The 19,226-nt window shown below is 34.1% G+C and overlaps 1 protein-coding gene across 9 annotated transcripts in view; it reads right to left on the bottom strand.

Moving 5' to 3' along the window:
* The window catches only part of ADGRL2 (adhesion G protein-coupled receptor L2), a 180,052-nt gene that overhangs the window by 23,837 nt on the left and 136,989 nt on the right, over nucleotides 1-19,226 (bottom strand). For all 9 annotated transcript variants that reach the window (XM_068540173.1, XM_068540170.1, XM_068540176.1 and 6 more), the window contains exons 6-12: nucleotides 16,236-16,526; nucleotides 15,579-15,682; nucleotides 14,544-14,729; nucleotides 10,705-10,888; nucleotides 2,066-2,191; nucleotides 1,591-1,796; nucleotides 328-501 (exon numbers count right to left, since the gene is read on the bottom strand). In XM_068540173.1, the coding sequence (XP_068396274.1) occupies nucleotides 328-501; nucleotides 1,591-1,796; nucleotides 2,066-2,191; nucleotides 10,705-10,888; nucleotides 14,544-14,729; nucleotides 15,579-15,682; nucleotides 16,236-16,526 (1,271 nt within the window). The remainder of the gene's footprint in view (nucleotides 1-327; nucleotides 502-1,590; nucleotides 1,797-2,065; nucleotides 2,192-10,704; nucleotides 10,889-14,543; nucleotides 14,730-15,578; nucleotides 15,683-16,235; nucleotides 16,527-19,226) is intronic.

Here is a 19,226-nt window from a genome sequence, read left to right as displayed (position 1 = left end):
TGAGGGCGTGTTAAACTTTAGAGCCCTCTGTCTCTTTCGTATAACCTATTGCTGTTCATTTTTTAAATCCCTGACCGCCTCTTCCTGACACCTGCCCAAAGGGGAAAAACTTAGAACGAGTCTATAAAGCACATGATTTTGAGATGTAGCAATAAATATAGTGCCAAGACTTCCTAAAATATATGGACAATGTAGAAGCAATTAGAAATCCACATTACTTTGTTTGCTTTTTAGTTACGATAAACACCCAAAGAAGGGACTATTACACAAGCTGTTTTGAATCTCTGAGGTTTTTCTCTGCTACTAATTAGGAGTGCAAATACTTACTGCAATTTCCCTGTGGGCCATGAGAATTGCAAAATTGGTTAGGTGGCTGCACGCACACGTTGTACGAGTTTTATTAGTGTCAACCAGCTTGCAGCCCTGGGTAGACCAATATCCCATCATAGTTCTCTCTGAGTAGTTCCAGAAGGAGCAGTTTGCATTGAAATAATTGTCAGGCTGGGAAATAAAATGACAAGATAAAATTAGGATTTTACACTCTAAGATGGCAATAGCAATTGTTTAATATGTGTAAAAGGTAATTTAGATTAAACTTTTCATGTTTCGGACTATAAAGTTTTTCATCAGCAGAACTGCAGACTATGTATACAAGGCAGATATCTAACTTAAAAGGGGCTTTATAGTCCAAAACACTCTAAAGTGTACTCTAAATTACCAAAGACCCATTTTACACAATTACAACTTCCATCTTATGATTTTACATACTGATGGTACATCAGAATCTTTTTTTTTTTTCTTTTCTGACAAGATTAAAGCCATGAATTTGTTCTGGGAAAATTCTGTAAGGACCAAGTGTTTTAAAATCTATTTTGTTTGGGGCCCATTTTTGCTCTAAATGACCCAATAGGGACAATTTGAATCCTGTAGTTAGTATGTCAAGCTCTTAAGAGAGTGAAGCAACTGCAGAAGATATAAGAAGAGAACAGCCACACAAATGTATTCACAAATGAATTCTGGAGATTCACGTGGCTATCTATGGGCACTTATTCTCTCTACTATAACAACAGCCAAATTCTGCAGACAATCTTCCAACACAGTGTTTTTAGCTACCAACTTGCATTCTAAGGCACAGCAGAGGAATTGCATCTCTTCAATTCTATATTTTTAAAAACACAGGGCTTGATAACAATTGTGTTTATATGATCTGTAAAACAAACAAACAAACCAAAAAGACCTGCCATACTAAAAAGGCAGCGCTATCATGCTGCTAAGGTAACAGTTAATTTTCATTCTAAAACAAATTATAGTCATTTACATTTTCCTGTTGATTACTGAATTAGCTTTCGTTAAGAATACACTTAAATTCTAATAATCACTGAACCAGGCTCATTTAATTTTATGTTCACAGACTTAAATAAACTTGTGTCTCTGACCTAGTCCAACATTTGAAATTCAAATGGGAAGGTCTTTTCTTTCCTCTCTGCCTTTTCCCCATTCCCCCTCTCTCTATCTCTAGCATGTCAGTTTTGCTTTCCTTCCTCACTGGTTTTATAACCTTCCACTACTTCATTAGCATACATAACTTACATCAATGTGTGGTAGGGTAAAAAGCACAGGATCTGTCAAGTATACTCGGCTGGATTCTTTATTGATTGAAACTGAAATGACATGGGAATTCACTGCAATGGTGCTATTTCGACCGATAAAGTCAGCACCCAGTTTTATGGTTGCATTTTCTGTACTAAGGAACTGTCCCAGACTCCGGTAAATGATGAACACCAACTTTGCAAGACCTAGGAAGGTAAAAAGTCATATGTCTTTACAGAAAATATGCTTATGAATAAGATAAGATACAATAAAATAAGAATAAAATGAAACAAATCCTTATGGAATCTTTATTCAGATTAAGTTTACTGGGAAAGAGAAGGCATTACTTTAAATCTGCTTTTAAATGCTAAGCTGTATTTGTTATACTAGGAGTCAAACGCTCAGCATTTTAGAATTAATAGGTTTAACTGAACAAAAACCCTATCAATTTTTAAAAGACTTTGTTCCATCTTACCATTCCTGCTGTTCTGTTTGACGGTATTCGCAGAGAGTTGGATTGAGCTGCCTGCCCCTTTGATGCCCAGAGGAAATTTGAAGTCTTGGACCTGTCCTTCTGTACTGAGCACTGCAACTTCCAGAACTGGATGAAGCAAAAGATAAAGGAGGGGGAAAATGGGGTATTCTCTAAATTCAACTACAAAGAGGCAAATGATAATTGCAAAGAAACCACTGTTTTCCTTTTTTTCTACGTAAAAAACTTTAGTGTTCAAGTACAACAAAATAATGAAAAAACAACTTATTCTAAGAGGTCTTAAACTTTACTACTCTAAAAATTTTGGTGTAAGCATTTTAACATTTTCTTCATAGTTTTATATCTTTTGTCAACTAATTCCAGTCTTTTAGCCTATGAATATGAAGTGTCTGATTTACAGTACACGACTATCAAAGTTTCATTTAAAATCATTAAGTTAAACAAAAATATTTCAAAATGATTTTTGACCCTATGTTAAGTAATTTTCAATGACCATCACTTGGTAATGGTAAAACAAAATACGAAGTATAAATGAGAATGCCTTTATTGCACGTAGACATCTAGTTCTATGTATATAACATATTTTAATACATAAGATTACATAGGTCAATTCTGCAGTAATAGGTTTTCTCTAGTTTCTAAAAGTAGGAAGCCCAGCACAGCATTATTTAAGAGAAAATGTCTGGCATTATGTTCAAACTTACCATTAATTCTCACTAGTAATGATCAACTTTTACATACTCAAGTTGGGCAAAATAGGACCTGTGGGCCAAATCTGGCCTGCCACTTGTTTGGGTAAATTAAGTTTTACTGGGACACAGCCATGATTACCCATTAACATAGTGTCTATGGCTGTTAAGTATTTGCAGCTTAGACCACATGGCCTGCAAAGCTTAAAATGTGTACTACTTGGACTTTTATAGAAAATGTTTGCCAACCACTGCAGTATAATCCAAAGTTCAAAAATTCAAATGAAGTAGCAACACTGGAAAACATGTAAGAAAAACAAGACAATACATAAACATTAAGAACATGTATGTGATCAACAAAACCAATGTTGTTTAACTTTGTTTAAAAAATATAATAGTAACATCTTCAACATAAATGCTGTCTACTGTAACTCCAATAAAGACTGCAATACTTTATATCAGCATATTATTTAAAAGAATGAAACAGTATCAGTTTCCACTAAAGTAAACTACTTCATATTAGTAATTAGAATGTGCCATTTATTGATGAAATGAGAGGAACTGGATGAAAATTTTTCATTTCAGTATTTGAATTTTAAAAAGTAACACATAATTCAATAAATATAGTCCATACATTTTTCTCTGAATTTCACCCTCTCTGATGGCATATACCCTTGAATAGCTATTTATATACTTAGACAAACATGTGTATAAGTGTTGTATGTGCCACGTGCGCACGCACGCACGCGCACACACACACACACACAGAGTATGATGAATTCACCCACTCTCTTTTTAGCAAAATGGACTCATACCATTACAGAGTAACTCTTGGATGCTATTTTAAAAAAATCTTTCTCAACTTTGTTTTGCAAAATACATATAGATTCAGCTGTAAATATGAAATCATAACACTGGAAATTTTTATAAGCTATGAGACCACATGTCAAGCACCTGAAATATAAGTTTATAATGAGAGTTATATAACTCCTAGAATTTTATCAGCTGCAGAAGCTGGTAGAGATACTTTGCTTAGAAAGATTAAGCAGGTGGGTATGTGGATGATCACCTGTCCTCATAACAGATTCCATGTCCGTGGGTAGTGGGTGAAGGGAATGAGTGACAAAAATATAAATCTAATATAGACCTCTCTCTTCTTCACACTAAAAGGGGTTCTCAATTATTAATCATTCTTAAAACAAGACAGAAGATAGGGTAAAAAAAGGAAATCCTTTAAGTTTTCAGTAACTGTTCCAAATATAGATATACATGTACAAAGACTTAATTTCATTCAACAAACATTTACTTATCAAACTTCAATTTCATTCAATAAATATTTACTTATTAAAGTTTAAAATCATGTCCATAGTAAAAAATTAATAATTTGAATTTTTAAAAACAGGATCATGAATAGAGATCTTAGTAGAGATGCAACAATCAACTTTATACTATAAATAAATAAACAGACAGACAAAAGGGAAAATTTTCTAGAAACATAAAACTGACTTAAATAAATAGAAACCCCAATACTTTATGACCATTTAAGAAAATGAACTCATGGTTAAATATATACTGAATCTTTAACAAACTGCTCCAGTGAATGTAAGAGAATGTTTTTCAACTCATTTCCCAAGACTAATATATACTCTCAATGCATAAAACAGTAAAAGGAGAGAAATTATAGGATACCCTCACTTATTTAAAGTATGTAAAAATAGTTAATAAATTATATATACACTTTAAATATAATATCCTGAACAAATTGAGTTTAACTCAAAAAGGCATATGGAAATTAATGCATTAGAAAATATATTAATGTCTTTAACCAAATTATGACATTAAATAAGAAAAATATTAACAAAGAATTCAACAAATTTCAACACTCATTCAGTATAAAAAATCTTTATGAAACAATAAGAATAAAAGAAAAATTCCTTGCCTAGATAAAGGTTTTGTTATCAGGTAATGGTTATGTATCCAAACCTACAGAAAAAAATGATGCAAAACTCTAAAAGCAATTTTTTTTAAGTCAGGATCATCCCTATCACAAGTTTTATTTAGCACTGTACTGAAGGACCTAGCTAAGGCAGTAATTCAAGAAAAATAAAAGGTACAAAGACTGGGAGGAAAAAGCAATGTGTTAATTATTTATAGAAAATATACTTAACTACATAGTAATGGGAGGGAGACTCTATGCTATCAGAAGGAAAAGAATTTAGCAAGGTTGCAATCAGCAAAATCAACTGTACACCAATCAGCAAACAATTGGAATATGTAATTTTTAAAAAATACTATTCACAATAAAAATTAGTGTATGTTTCCTAGGAATAAGCCTAATTGAAAAAGTACAAGACATTATTGGGAAAAATACAGAACTTTCTTAGAAAACCTAACAACAGATGGAGAATTCTATCATGGTTCAATCTGGGAGAACTCAACAGATAAATCTGTGACACTTCTTTCAAAATCTATCTACAAACTCAGTCTAATTCTAATAAAAATTCCAACAAGATTTTTTTGAGCATCTGGAACTTGACAAGACGATTTTAAAATGCACATGGAAGAGACATGCCAAAAAGCAGCCAAGAGGAATCCGATTCCTCAAGGAGCAGGGTTGAAAGAACTCACCAGATATTAGTATTATTGAAACAAAAACAAAAGCAACAATGTAAAACAGACACTCCCAACATGTACAGAAACTTGATATATGACAGAGATCTCTTTACAAACCACTGGGGACAGGAATGGCTTATGCACTGAAAGTGCTGAAACAACTGATTATCTATATAGAAAAAAATGAAATTAGTTCCCTCATTAATATTATAAACAAAATAAATTTCAGGTTGGATTAAAAACATAAATGTAAAAAGGCAAAGCTTTATCACTTCTAAAGAAAGTATAAAATCTCTATCACTGCAAAGTAGAGAAAAATTTCTTGAGCAGGGGACCAAAAAACCCAAAAAAACACTATATTTTTTAAACAAGGTCCCAAAAGTATCAATCCTAAAAGAAAAGATTGATAATTTGAGTTGATTATTCCGTAAAACAAAAGATTAATAAACAAGGTAAAAAAGAGAAGGCACAGACAGAATAAACATTTGCAAACTATATAATCTTCAAAGAATTAGTTTCCAGAATGCATTACCTACAGAGAAAGAGATAGACAGGAAAAAATTGTGGACAAGAAATTCACAGGAGAGAAAATTAAAATACCCAATAAATGCATTAAGTAATCAGGGAATTGCAAATCATGTGATCAATTCTAATCTATTAGAATGACAAAATTTATGTCAATAATAAAGTGTTGACAAAGAGAGTGATGGGGAACAATGATATTACTGGTGAGAATGTAAATTGGTAAAACAACATTAGAAAGCAATTTGGCAGTATTTAGTAAAGTTAAACACGGGCATGCTCTATCACTCAAAAACTATTTCTAGGTTGTGTGTGTGTGTGTGCGCACACACACATATATCTTGAAAGCCACAAATGTATGAGTAAGAGGCATACAAAAACTTTCACCACAGTTTTCATAATATCAGCAAAAAAGTGTAAGCCACTAAAATATCTATCACAGGCATAGTTAAATAATTGTGCATTCTTAGAGCAAATGAATGAACTAGAGATGCACATATCAAAGTGCATAAATATGAAAAATATAATGGCAAGGAAAAATTATACAATTACATTTATAGTGTGAAATCATTAACATTAAAGACATGAAAAATAATAGTTAAATGTACATACCTGTAGAGCAAAAATAAATAAATAAATAAAAGCTTACTAATGCTAACAAAGTAAGAATGATGGTTACCCCCTTCTTCATCTGATCAGGAAGGAGGGGACCCAGGGGGTTTCCAGATTATATACACCTATTTCTTTTCCCCAAAACCTGAAGCAAATATGGTAAAATGCTAAGATGTGGCTCAGTGGGTGATTGCTACACAGATGTTTATGATTTTCTCTATACTTTTGTATAGTTGACATAATATATATATGCTTTGTTCAACGGATTTCCTGAAAGTGAACACACTTGATTCATAGGAGAGCCACCCAGAGCCTCACCCACAGCCAGTGCTGAAGGTAGGATTTTAATATATTTCTCTGTCCTTCTGTTTGTCAAAATCATCACTGAGCAGTGGCTGCAGTGAGATGAAAGGGGAAGAAAAGTAATACAGTGTAAAATGGAAAAACTAGGACCTCTGCCAGCAGACCGGCAGTGTACTAGGTTCCATCAGCCTGAGTCCCAGGTAAAAGCAACATGGAGCCAACTGAAGATGGTAGGGAGCAAAGTAAAGCTAAGCCTCAGGTGACATGGAGTAAAGCAGTCATAAACTTTGTTGTTGAGAGCTACTGTGACTTTAGGGTTTTTGTTACTGCAATATAACTAAGCTTAAATTGAGGTATACAATCAAGCTGGCTGCTAAGCCCATTGGGAAAATAAATGATAGGGAATTTTATTATGCTGGATTAGGCTGATAATAACTAAACCACATAATCAATCTTAAGATCACAAAGAAAGACAATCAAACATTATGTGCTTCTTTTCATAAGCTGCCAACAGAAAGTATTGGGGGGGTGGGATTTAAACCTGAGGTTATTAGACCAGCCAAAGAACCTCGAAGGGTAGAAGGAAAACTCTTCCTTTCCAGAAAGAGCAATGCATTAGTCAAATGTACAACATGAACTTGTTTGTATCCTGCTTAAACAAATTAGATATTAACAAATTTACAAAAATCAAATAATTGAAATCCCCTTTTTATCTTTCCTGTTTTTGATAATTTTTTAAAGTATGACAATGGCTTGGTTTTTTTTAAAGTCTAAGATACATATTAAAGTATTTATAGTAATAATATAATATTAGGGTTTGCTTTAATTATACAATGGTGAGAGGAATAAGTGAAACAGGATTGGCTAGATGTTGTTGAAGCTGGGTAGTGAGGATTTTTTAATCAAAATTAAAAACTTTTGCTTCTCTCAAGATATCATTAAGAAATTAGAATGAAAAGTCACATGCTGAGGGACTATATATTCAGAATACATATATGAGACAAAAGATTTGTATCAGGAATATATAAATAATCTTTATAATCCAATAATAAAACAAAGAACTCAAAATGGGCAAAATCAGATACTTCACAAAAAGATATATGAATGGCCAATAAGCACATGAAAAGTTGGAACAGTTTTCAGCAAAACATAACTCTGCAACCATACAAATGCAAAATAAAACCAAAATGAGATTCCACTACAAACCACTAAAACGACCAAAATTTAAAAAGACATTTGAGAAGATAATTGTAAATGCTGGTGAGGATGTGAAGCAACTAGAACTCTAATTGCTGTTAGGAATATAAAATGGTACAACCACTTGGGAAAACAGCAGCTTTATTAATAACAGTCAAAAAGTGGGAACGACCTAAATGTACAAATAGATAAACAAATAGTGTTGTGTCCTTATAATGGAAATTCAGCAATAAAACGGACCGAATTACTGATGTTGGCACCAACATAGATGAATCTCAATAACATTATACTGTGTAAAAGAGGCCAGATCAAAAAGAGTATATAGTCTATGATTCCATTCAACTGAAGGTCTAGAAAAAGCAAAACTAAACTATAGTGACATAAAACAGATCAGTGGTTGCCTGGGGCTGGGGGTATAACAAGACTGACTGACAAAGATTATAAAGGACCCTTTTGAGGTGGCTGAAATACTGACCATGCTGTTGGTTAAACGGGTGTACATTTGTCAAATTTCATCAAAGAGTACCATTAAAACAGCTGCTCTTATTGTATATAAATTATACCTCAAAGTTGATTTTAAAAAGCTATAATCAGGTATAATTATACCATTTGACGAGGTCATGTATAAAGGTAAATCATATAATCAAGTGAAAATAAGGATTCAAGGAGAAACCACTAAGGAGGAGCATCAAATTGTCTTAATAATCAAAGATACACTGTATCCACACCCTAAATTTAGATAAGAACATAAAGTGAAGACATAAAGGGATAATGGGCTATTTTAGTTCTCACGTCTAAAAAGAGAACAAGTCCTAGGAAAACGTTGACTCTTGAATGTCATATTAAATTATGGATATTATTTTTCACAAAATTGTGAAATAAAAGACATGGAAATATATTGGAATATGTAAAATGACCTTCATATCGATAATTCTTGGGTAATAAATACATGCCTACATTAAGTTCAGGGCATTATTTTTGAGAAGGCAGTAAAATGTGTACTACACACTATGAGAATCTCTACCCACAATGTTCTTTCTTTAATTAAAAATTTTTAAAAAACCAGTGTAAAGGATAAACATTTAGAACTCTGAAAAACACAAGTATCAGGGAAAAAATATTCCTGGCCACTCTCAAACTGAGATAAAAATATCTCAGACATATAATAATAGCGTGTTCTGCATACGTGAAGCCGATGGGAGCAGAGGATGTTGACCTGGCCTATCAAAATTTCTTCGCACTCTTGGTAGGAGCTTACGTGGGAAATTTTATGTTTTTTGGTTGTTTTTAAAAAAGCCTTCAGAAGATTTAGAAAACAAATTGAGGTCACAACACAACACTTCAAACGATACTTTTTATGACTTATCTTCTGAGACAATCAAGTCCACACTCCTTTACCTTACAGGTACGTCCATGGAAACATTTGAGAAGAACTGTTTAATGCGTATGTTAGGAATTTTATTAGACTACTAAATAGATTAACCTCAAAATAACAAAAGCTTTAGACATAAAAGAGGAGCTTTATTCATTTTCTATTCCTACTAAGCTATGGTAGAATATCACTTTCCTTACGACTGGTCTCCCACATTAAAGCAGGCCAAATTATTTTGATTTCACTTAACTTAAAGTTATTAAGTTATTTGTCATTTCAAAACCTCATAAAGTAAATAAAAACATGATTTTAATATATCTTTTTTTCTAAAAACTCAGTTATTTAAAATAAACTTAAGGCTTTGAATTTAAATCCAGGTATCATAATCTGATTGATGTCTATTTCTCCTATACACCTTGCTTCTCTGTATTTTTAAATAAAAGTCTCATACGTAGGTAGGCACAATAAGGCAATAAGATATGGCATTCCAGATAGCAAAACTTCATTCAATATCTGCTGCTCCAATGCACTCTTTCAATGGAAGAGTAGTAGTCTGTGTTCCCTTTGGGGTTTTTTTACATTTATGCTTTGGAAACTTTTTTACTTTACTAAGGGATACTAAAACTTCATCCGAGCTCAGCCCCACTGAATAACAATTCTAAATCAGTCAAGCCTAAATTAATATAATTTCTGTACTTACAGTAGTACTTCTTTCAAATACCATCAAAAGTGAATTCCTACCTCTCGCTGCCAGCATTTAAATTCTAAATGATGCTTCAAAACTATCTGCAGCTATTTTACAATCTATAAAGCATGGATATTCTGCTCTATGGGTGATGTAGTTCACTGACCACATTTTCACCTGAAAGCAGTTCTGTTTAATATAAACGTTTGGCTCAAATATCTGCGTGCCTAAAATATTTGGGAGAACGCATTCCAGAAAGTAATTTAACCTCATTAGGAACGTATTGTATAAAATGGAAAGGCATTCGCCACAGCTCCACAGCAAGCACTTTCATTACGTAAGCAGTCCATATTCTGGCAGTTAAGTACTCTACACACTGTTTTCCTTTAATGATTTTTCACTTGGAAAAAAACACATAAAACCAACTTTTAAAAGACACAGGATAGATTTTGGCTTTTGCATTAATTTTATGAGTGTGATCAATAATATCTCTTATTAAGGGACAAAAATAATTGGACAAAATAGAAGTTCGGCACTGGGAAATAACTCAAAAGACTCAATGGAAGCATTATTCTCTTAAACATCTATCTTCTAAATCAAAATTACACCTGACAATAGATTCACTCACCAATATTTTCTGTGGGCATTGAGACCCTGGTTGGTTCTACGAGATTGTCAGCCAGGACGAAAGCTCCTTCTTCCAATGTATCCAGTAGCATTGTTGCAGTATGCGCTTGTTCAGAAGAATTCATGTGTTTCCATGATTCCAAAGCTTCAGGTCTCAGAAGGTTGTCCACTGTGTCAACAATTGCCTGCATCCATTAGAAAACTATCATTAGTTTTGACTGCTTCTAGTACCAAGGTGATTTTCAATCACTGACTAGTGACGATTGTAATATTTATCTGTCATGATGATTTACTCTTACGGAAGAACACCTGGGCAACATATATCTGGCCAACTTGATGTCTGACCCTTTCAAAACAGAACCAGCTGAAGATCAGTAGACTACTATTTGATTATAAAGACTAAGTATAAAGAGATGACTCGTTTCTGTTTATCTAATCATATTTCAATTGTTGAAAAGAAATAAAACCAGTGTCAGCTCTTAACCTGAGGTATTACCCCTACATGCATGGTCACTCCTACATATAAGCTCAAGACTTAAATGTTCTAAATAGAAAACACTGGTGTCTCTAGAGTAGCCTAATATCTACGCTTGAAAATTAAACCATATTGTTTTTTGGAACCTGAACTAAAATAATAACCAAAATTGTGCCTTTTCACATTGTCTACTTATTATCATTGGGAAAAAAACCAAGGTGATTTCAAAGTGTATAAATGACCTGTGAACATTTTCACTCTTCCAATTGCCTGGCCAGCTAAAAAACACTTGAGAGTATACCTTAATTCATAAACAATCATCTGTTTTTAAGGAGATCAAGAGAACAGTCAAAATATTTAAAACCTATACTAGTAATTTAATAAAAACAGAAAGGCAAAGTAAAGTCTTAATAAATATCCAAGTTATAAATATTCATATGTGTAGGTTTAGTTTATTACCATGTAAAACAACATTAAATAAAAATGTAACCCAGTCAGTTAAGCAATTGAAGGCAGGCTTTTGTACTGATACTTACTGTAGCTGTACACTGACTATGGCTTGGATAGCTGAAATCACTGAGTTTATTTACTCTTTCCCATTTACCTAGCCATAATGTGTCATTAAGCCCAAATATCAATTGTTTTGATCTACTGATAATCACTGAGAAAAAAGAACACACACTCTACAAAGAACAACAACAACAATTGCTAGTTTGAGGTACTATATTGAAATGAGCAGGGGGGAAAGTTGGTTGAGGCTACTGTCAGAGTTAAGATTAATTAGCTTAGTCCATCTTGATATCCTCGTTCTGTCTGCCACGTGAGCCACCACGACCTTCCTGGCAGGTAGAAGATACTCGCAAGTGGCATTAAAGGCTTTTTTCTCTCTCTAATGGGAGATAGAATAGTCAGAATGCTCACACTGATACTGCTGCAGCCATTAACTAGAGTGGAACAGAAATTGGTCTGCTGAGGCCAGATTCATTAGTCACCAAGAAATACAGACTGGAGCCTCTAATCTAAGTTACAAATGAATCCTCTGTCACAAAGCAGTAACTCGCTTCATTTGCATAGTGTAAGTCAGCTTCTGATTTGTAACTTAAGGAGCTTTATTAGTTTTATCTGAACACAGAAGCTCACTTGAGACATACTGAAAATGACACTGGTCAGAAATCAAGGTCATGCTGAAATTTACTACCTGTACACATAACTCACTGATGGCATGTTTATATTAATTTGTAATGCTCCTTAGTTATTACCAGTTGTATTTTTCTAGTGGAATCAAAATGATCATTAGCCTAATCATATTCCTGAAGTAGTCTCCCTGCCAAAGAAAAAAGGCTATTCTATTCTCACTGAGATATATGTCCTGGGCAACATACTAATTATTACATTTCACACATTAACTAATACCTTAAAGGTGAGCTGAAAATGTCCGTACAACAAATTCTATACACTTCAGCATGTATTTCTTTGCCCCCCATTAAACAGGCTAATAAGGGACTTTCAAAATATTGCCACCTAAAAACAGACTTTCCCACTGCCTTTTCTTGTAAAGTTCTCAGATGCAACAATGTCTATTACTGGTTAGTGAAATGCTATTCTTTTTTTCTAGATCTTGCCAACTAAAACTGGTGAAGTCATATCTTTTGAATAATCTCTAGTCTACAAAACTTACAAAGTTCTTTTGTTTTGTTTTCATACATAATACAGATTAGTTCTTCAAGGTTTGATTGACTAGGAATATGGTCCCCAGATGAGTAGGGTTAGAAAGTAACCATCCCCAGCAAAAGGAACTTCTTTATTATTTGGATCTACCACACAGAACTGGCTTGGCATAATTCCACTGTTAGCCTCACCATGTTTCCTATTTTACTTGGATATACCAGTGAGAAAATCTGGCTGCAGTGGACGAGGATTCTGAGCCAAACAGTGGCTTTCTGTTTCTATCATCTCGATAAAAAACAACAGATAACATTTATCGAGAGCACTGTCACATTATTTATGTTTTATTTCTAGTAACCCATTCCCATATCAACCTGATTCTAGAAATGACTCCAAAAAATTTCAAGACAAAGCCTATTTTATTTAAGAGTACACCAAAGAGATAAGAAAGCAGTGACTTTTTCATGCACATACATTATGACTACACAGTCTTTGATATGATAAACTGCCAAGAATATATCATAGCTGTTTTCCTCAAGTTGTTTTTTAATCCACAGAGATGACAACAGGAAATAATGAGACTTTATGATTACTTTCCAATTCAGAGGATATTTCATTAAAATTCTTGTATGTTTGGATGAATGGAAAAACAGCAAAAATTATAAAAATAAATTATTTGCTTATTCTGAGAGTAATATACCTGTGAAAAGCCAACATTTGTACAGCTGATATGGGGCACATTATATAATTATCAAAGACTGAAATACATTGGATCATGCAGCAAGATGATAAAGCGTAGCAGGTAGCTGAAGAAGGGAGAAAGCAGGGTGACAGCATAGGAGAGATACCTTAAGGTAAGCCCTGCATGTCTTCTCTCGTTTTTGGAGCTTTTTAGTAAAAGAAAAGAAAATCAGGTTAGATTTTTATCTGTTGAAAATTGAGGAAAGAAGAAATCCTCAAAAATTAAGCTGGTGGTCCTGAGCTCAGCGTTTATTATGTACCATAATCCTCTGGATTTTTGTGAGTCTATACTGATTGCCAAGATTGTGTATTCAGTTTTCAGCTGCATTTTACTAAACATGATAATCCAAAGTATCTTGATAAACCTAGAGACAAAGTATGTGATGAAAAGGAAGAAAAAAACCCATAAAACCATTTTAGCCACAGATTTCAGATTCATATGAATTTCATATAAACACTTTATAGTATGGTTAAAATAGCTATCAAATTTTTGTCAAGGTAGGAAAAATTAGTAGCACTAACACACCATGCTCCTAGCAAAAGAAACTTGTCCTTCTCTCAAAACCTACCACTGAAAACAGTATTTCAGTGGCTAACATTCCTATACGCATCACAATTTTCTTACGATCACAAGAGTTGACTGTATTAGTATATGAGTTGTATAACACAATCTCTCCTAGTGCGCCTTCCAAAGTGAGGGTACTGACCACAACCAGGCAAATGAAGTTTACCACCAACTAAAATCTCCCTCAGGAAATTAGCGTCATTTGGGGGGTGGGGATGGGTGTGCACGGTGCTCCTTTCCCAACTATAATTCTTTCTTGAGATATGAACCAAATTAGAAGTTCTGTTTCTATGCGTACGTCAAGGGGGCCAAAAGTTAGGCGGTCAACTGCTGGAAGAATCCAGAGCAGCCATACAAAACATCTAATTGAAAATAACAGAAAATTTCTACCTACCTTGTTGTAACTCCGTCCAGCTGAATCCTTTTCACTAGGTTTCAGTTCCTGCAGCTGCGCATCAAGAATGTCCACCAACTGCTCCATCAACCTCACTGAAGAACTCACGTCCCCAGCAAACACTGGCCCTTTGGTATGTTTCGCCAGTTCATTGGCAAGGCTGGCAGCGTTTTCTCCACTTCTGATCTGAAATGACAGTTTATATTATCTCAGTAAGATTTCTTGTTCTGTTTGTGGCTTCTTGTTCTTTTCCCAAGTATCTCTGTTGTGGTGAGAAAAATATTTGCAAATATGTCAAATTCTGCAACTGAGACCAATAACTTTCTCTTCATTTCAGATGATTAAAGGTTCTTAGATCCTCAGAAAGACATACTTAATCAGACATTTTAAAGAAACAAAAGGGAAAAAAATCAGAAATCCTTTAAAAAAATTTTGAGATAGTTCTCTCATTTCACTGCAACCATTTAAAACTGCTATTTAAAAATCTTACTTATTTATTCCAATGATCCAGAAATTTAAGTGAGAATGTAATCAATATAATACTGAGGGCTATTATCTACTGCTTGCATTTTAGAAAGGTAGATGGTGAAGGAGAAACTAAAATGTCACTGCATTACACTGTAATATTAAAGTTACTAATGCTTTTTGAAGTCATTTTTACTTATTCTATCATAATCATCTGCAATATGAACATCTGCTTGCATTCTGTGGATTCAGTTGCGAATTAATGACATTTGATTTATTAGGCCAATACACTATTTGTCTCACAAACATCAAAAGAAACAGAACAAGCTAAATATGAATGAAATTAAGCAAGTATGTACTCATTAAAAAGCTTAACATAGAAAACAGCATGCCCTAAAACATATGTAACTCTGAATAAACAGTTTACAGACAAAGCTATGCATAATTTTTTACTTTTACACTGAACAGAGAGCAATGAAGCTGGTTTTAACATACAAAGCTAAATTATTTATGTTAGAAGTTAAAGCCCTTAATCACCAATGTGTGTCATATTAAAAGGTTCCAACCAACCTTCTGAGCCAGCTGATTTACCCAGTGCGAGGTACAGTTGCTAAGATCAGGGCCCCTAGGGTTCCATGTTCCCGTGGAAAGCATGCAGAGATACGAGGCGGTTCCTACAACAGACGTAGGAAGCAACAGTGAAATTGAAACCATTTTTTCTGCATGCATTCGGGAAATCAGCTATGATGATCCTACCCGCGTGTTAAATTCTGAATAAACGTTAATGGAAGTAGTTGACAACAACTGATGAAAAGTAGGGTATAATGCAGACTATAAACAGTCAATATAAAGTCAGCACAGAAATATCAGACATTTACAGCAAACAATCAAAAAGCCCTTGATTTTCTTGGGACTCATCCAAAATGATACATTGCAATGAGAAAGACAGCTGTAAGGAAGCCTCACTAGAGGATCCATAGGCAAAAATCTCAGGCTTGACCTAGGTCTCTAAGAGGGAGAGGTAATTCAGTGCCTGACCTTAAATGACTTTTACAGTTTAAAAATCTTTAAGTTGTCTACATGTGCCATACTACCAAAGTAACAAAAAATAACCATGAAGTTACCTATTGTAAATATCTCTTTCCTCAAATAAAATCACTCCTGGGTAATTCAGAACCTACTTAAAATAAGTTTTAAAATGTATTTATAGTATTTGACAGGAAATACCTCTCGTTCCCTTGGGACATGGTCGCTCAACCATCATTCCCCTTTGTGTCTGAGGCCACCTTATCCCCCTTGCGTCTAACGCTTCACAGAATCTCTCTGGCAGGGGAAAAATATTTGTGACAGGAGGAATTTTGGTTGTAGAAACTGCTGGAGGTGGTTTTGTCCCTTTGCTTCCTTCCTGAGATCCAGCTACAGTTGTGCTCATGGGGCCTTTCTGTGAAGTGCTTGTGGTTGATACTGTGGTTTTGAACATCTCAGCTGAAGAAGTTACTGTCACAGCTGTGGTAGGCACTATGGAAAGAAGACGAGGATGTTAATCTCAAACACACACTTGCACTCGTATGTGAACGCGTGAGCGCACACACACACACAAAACCCCTACCCATCCAACTACCCCAACACCAACAGAATGAGAAATCAATGAGAATATCCGTAGGGTGGGAGGAAGACTAAATCTCTTCATTTATTCCAATTGATTCATATTGTTGGCTAAGCGATGGCAGTTTAGGATTTACCATAGATTTTGCTCTATGACTCTAATTGTGCTAGGCTTACTTCTCAATGAAATATTTGATAATAAATTTTATGTACAATTTCATCATATATCATGTAACAGGAAATGAGGGACAGTTTCATACAGAAAGTTTCAATGTACATATCAAATACATTATGTCATATCAAATACATAATTTAGAAAAATCCGTTTCTTATATAAATTCATACGCTGAAACAATAAAATTCAAAGTATCAGCGCAAGTCTAACCATTACATATAATTAGGACAACAGAAAATTTCAAGTCACCCACTCTGCATCTTGCAGGAAAACAAATACTGTAACATCTTTCCACCCAGCAGCCATTCTTGCTTGAGAGGTTTTTGAGCATGCCTGATTAGATCCAAACAGAAGATAAGCTGGGCATGCTTGTGCTGTTTCAGTAAGGAAACATCTGAGGCTTCCACATTTTTACTTTTGAAAACACAGGTATGAAAAAGAAACTAGCTCTGGTCAGAGGTTACAATGTAATCTCATATCAAGATAACGGGTTCGATCAAATAATGCCTTATTTGAAAACAACCCTACATATCCTATTGACCCGTAACAGAGAGTATAAAAGAATTTAAAAATATAAAAGTGGATTTCAAAGTAAACATTTTAAAAGAAAACAATTTTAAGGTTATTTTGGACTTCCAACATTACTTTTAAACTGTTAAATCCACTAGGTTAAAATAATAATGGAGCTTAATGTTTCCTTCATTAATTAACACTTAATTAGTTTAAAAAAACAACAAAAATTCTGTCAGTAAAACTTTAAAGGCACCATTTAAAATCTATTAGGTGATCACACTATAGTTTTATCAACATTTAGATTACTGGCTCTTAAGACCTTATAAATATGATGCCTTAAATTTAAATTGAGTAGAGCAAACTAAAAATAACTATTATTAAAAATAATCGTATAAAACATTAACTTACTTTATGGCTTTGCTATACATAAGAAACAAGCTAGAACATTAAAACTTCTTGGAAAACAAGTTCATATTATCACTGATAATATTAAGCTCTGGTCCATAAGTAGTTTACATAATTCTGACTCTATGACAGAGTACGCTAAGTTTATCAGAAAAAGTAATGTGCACTTGTTTCTAGTTCTTTAGTAGTGAGAAACTTCTTGTTATCAGTAAGCGCAAGACACACTTTTTACACCCTTTTTTCATTCTATCACAAGAGAAACTTCTTAAGCTATGTATTATTTCCAGGGCATCAGTTACTGGCCATATGAGAGAAGCCTGTGTACATTAGCCAAGCATCATGCCTAGCCAGCTGCTGCAGAAACCTATTCAAACCTGTTTATCTTTTTCTGTAAAGCGCTTCCCTGACATCCTGTTAAACCTCGTAATTTTCTTTTGATTACAATGCAGCCAGGCTTTCAGTGCTTTCTCAATTAACATTTGTCAAAAGCATCACAATCTTTTGCAGAAGTGTCAAGTGAATGCTGCTGAATGAAATCTAAAAGCCGGGGACAGGGTGAGGGGGGGGATTCGGAGCAAAGAGAAAAGGGCAGAGCAAAATGGTTTAGTGCTACACCTTCTGATGTATCCCTTGACCCTGTGCTAATTCGTACATATTTAATCACTGAAATACGTATTAACTATACTACAATTAGTGATCTGTTTGCTGAGCATCAGTAAAGATTCCTAACAAGTGAGTGAAGGTAGGCAATAAAATGACTTTTATTAAATGCACAAAATTTCATGCAACATTCTATACCCTATTTGCATGTGTCATTGATAATTTTCATACCTTTTTACCTTTTGTTCATCAAAAGAAGTTTAAAGGGAAGCAAAACATTCTTCAAAGGTAAATCAAGGAAATATTGGGGTATCACGAAAATAAACATGAACGTCAACTTTACGTGGCAAAATGAAACCCTTTAGGAGGACAACTATAAGATTTTGCAAGGCCAAAGTTTAACAACTTCAAGCAAAGCATTTTTTTCTAATGTTGAAGCTGGAAATGAAGAGGTAGTTCTAAAAGTTAATATTTCTTTCCTTAGGTGAAGACAGGACGCAACAGGGCATCCCATGATGATAAAAGCTTACACTTACTCAGCATTTATGTACCAGATGCTATGCTAATCACCATTCATGGATCATCAGATCATCTTATTTGATCCTTACCACAACCCCATGAAGTAGGCACTATGATTATCTTCCTTTTACAAAAGAGAAGACTGAGCCATGGAGGAAGTTAAGCAATTTGTTCAGGTTCACTTGTCCATACTCTTAAATATTATGATCTTACTTTTCTAGGTAAAAGATTTTCAGAGACTCTGGGAAAGTATGGCACCCTACAAAGCAATTTGCCCTTATTTTGGAGCATTTGACACTGTGTTCTGCGTAAATCTTTAAAAGAAGAAAAATGTGGGAACGTAAGATACTGAAGCAATAAAAAGTTTCATAATGAACCATATGTGGCAAAAGGCTCAAAAC

The sequence above is a fragment of the Eschrichtius robustus genome, chromosome 3 (genome assembly GCF_028021215.1).
Source record: "Eschrichtius robustus isolate mEscRob2 chromosome 3, mEscRob2.pri, whole genome shotgun sequence".
NCBI lineage: Eukaryota > Metazoa > Chordata > Mammalia > Artiodactyla > Eschrichtiidae > Eschrichtius > Eschrichtius robustus.
The sequence above is the reverse complement of the archived record's forward strand: the minus strand, read 5'-3'. Positions and strand labels throughout refer to the sequence as shown.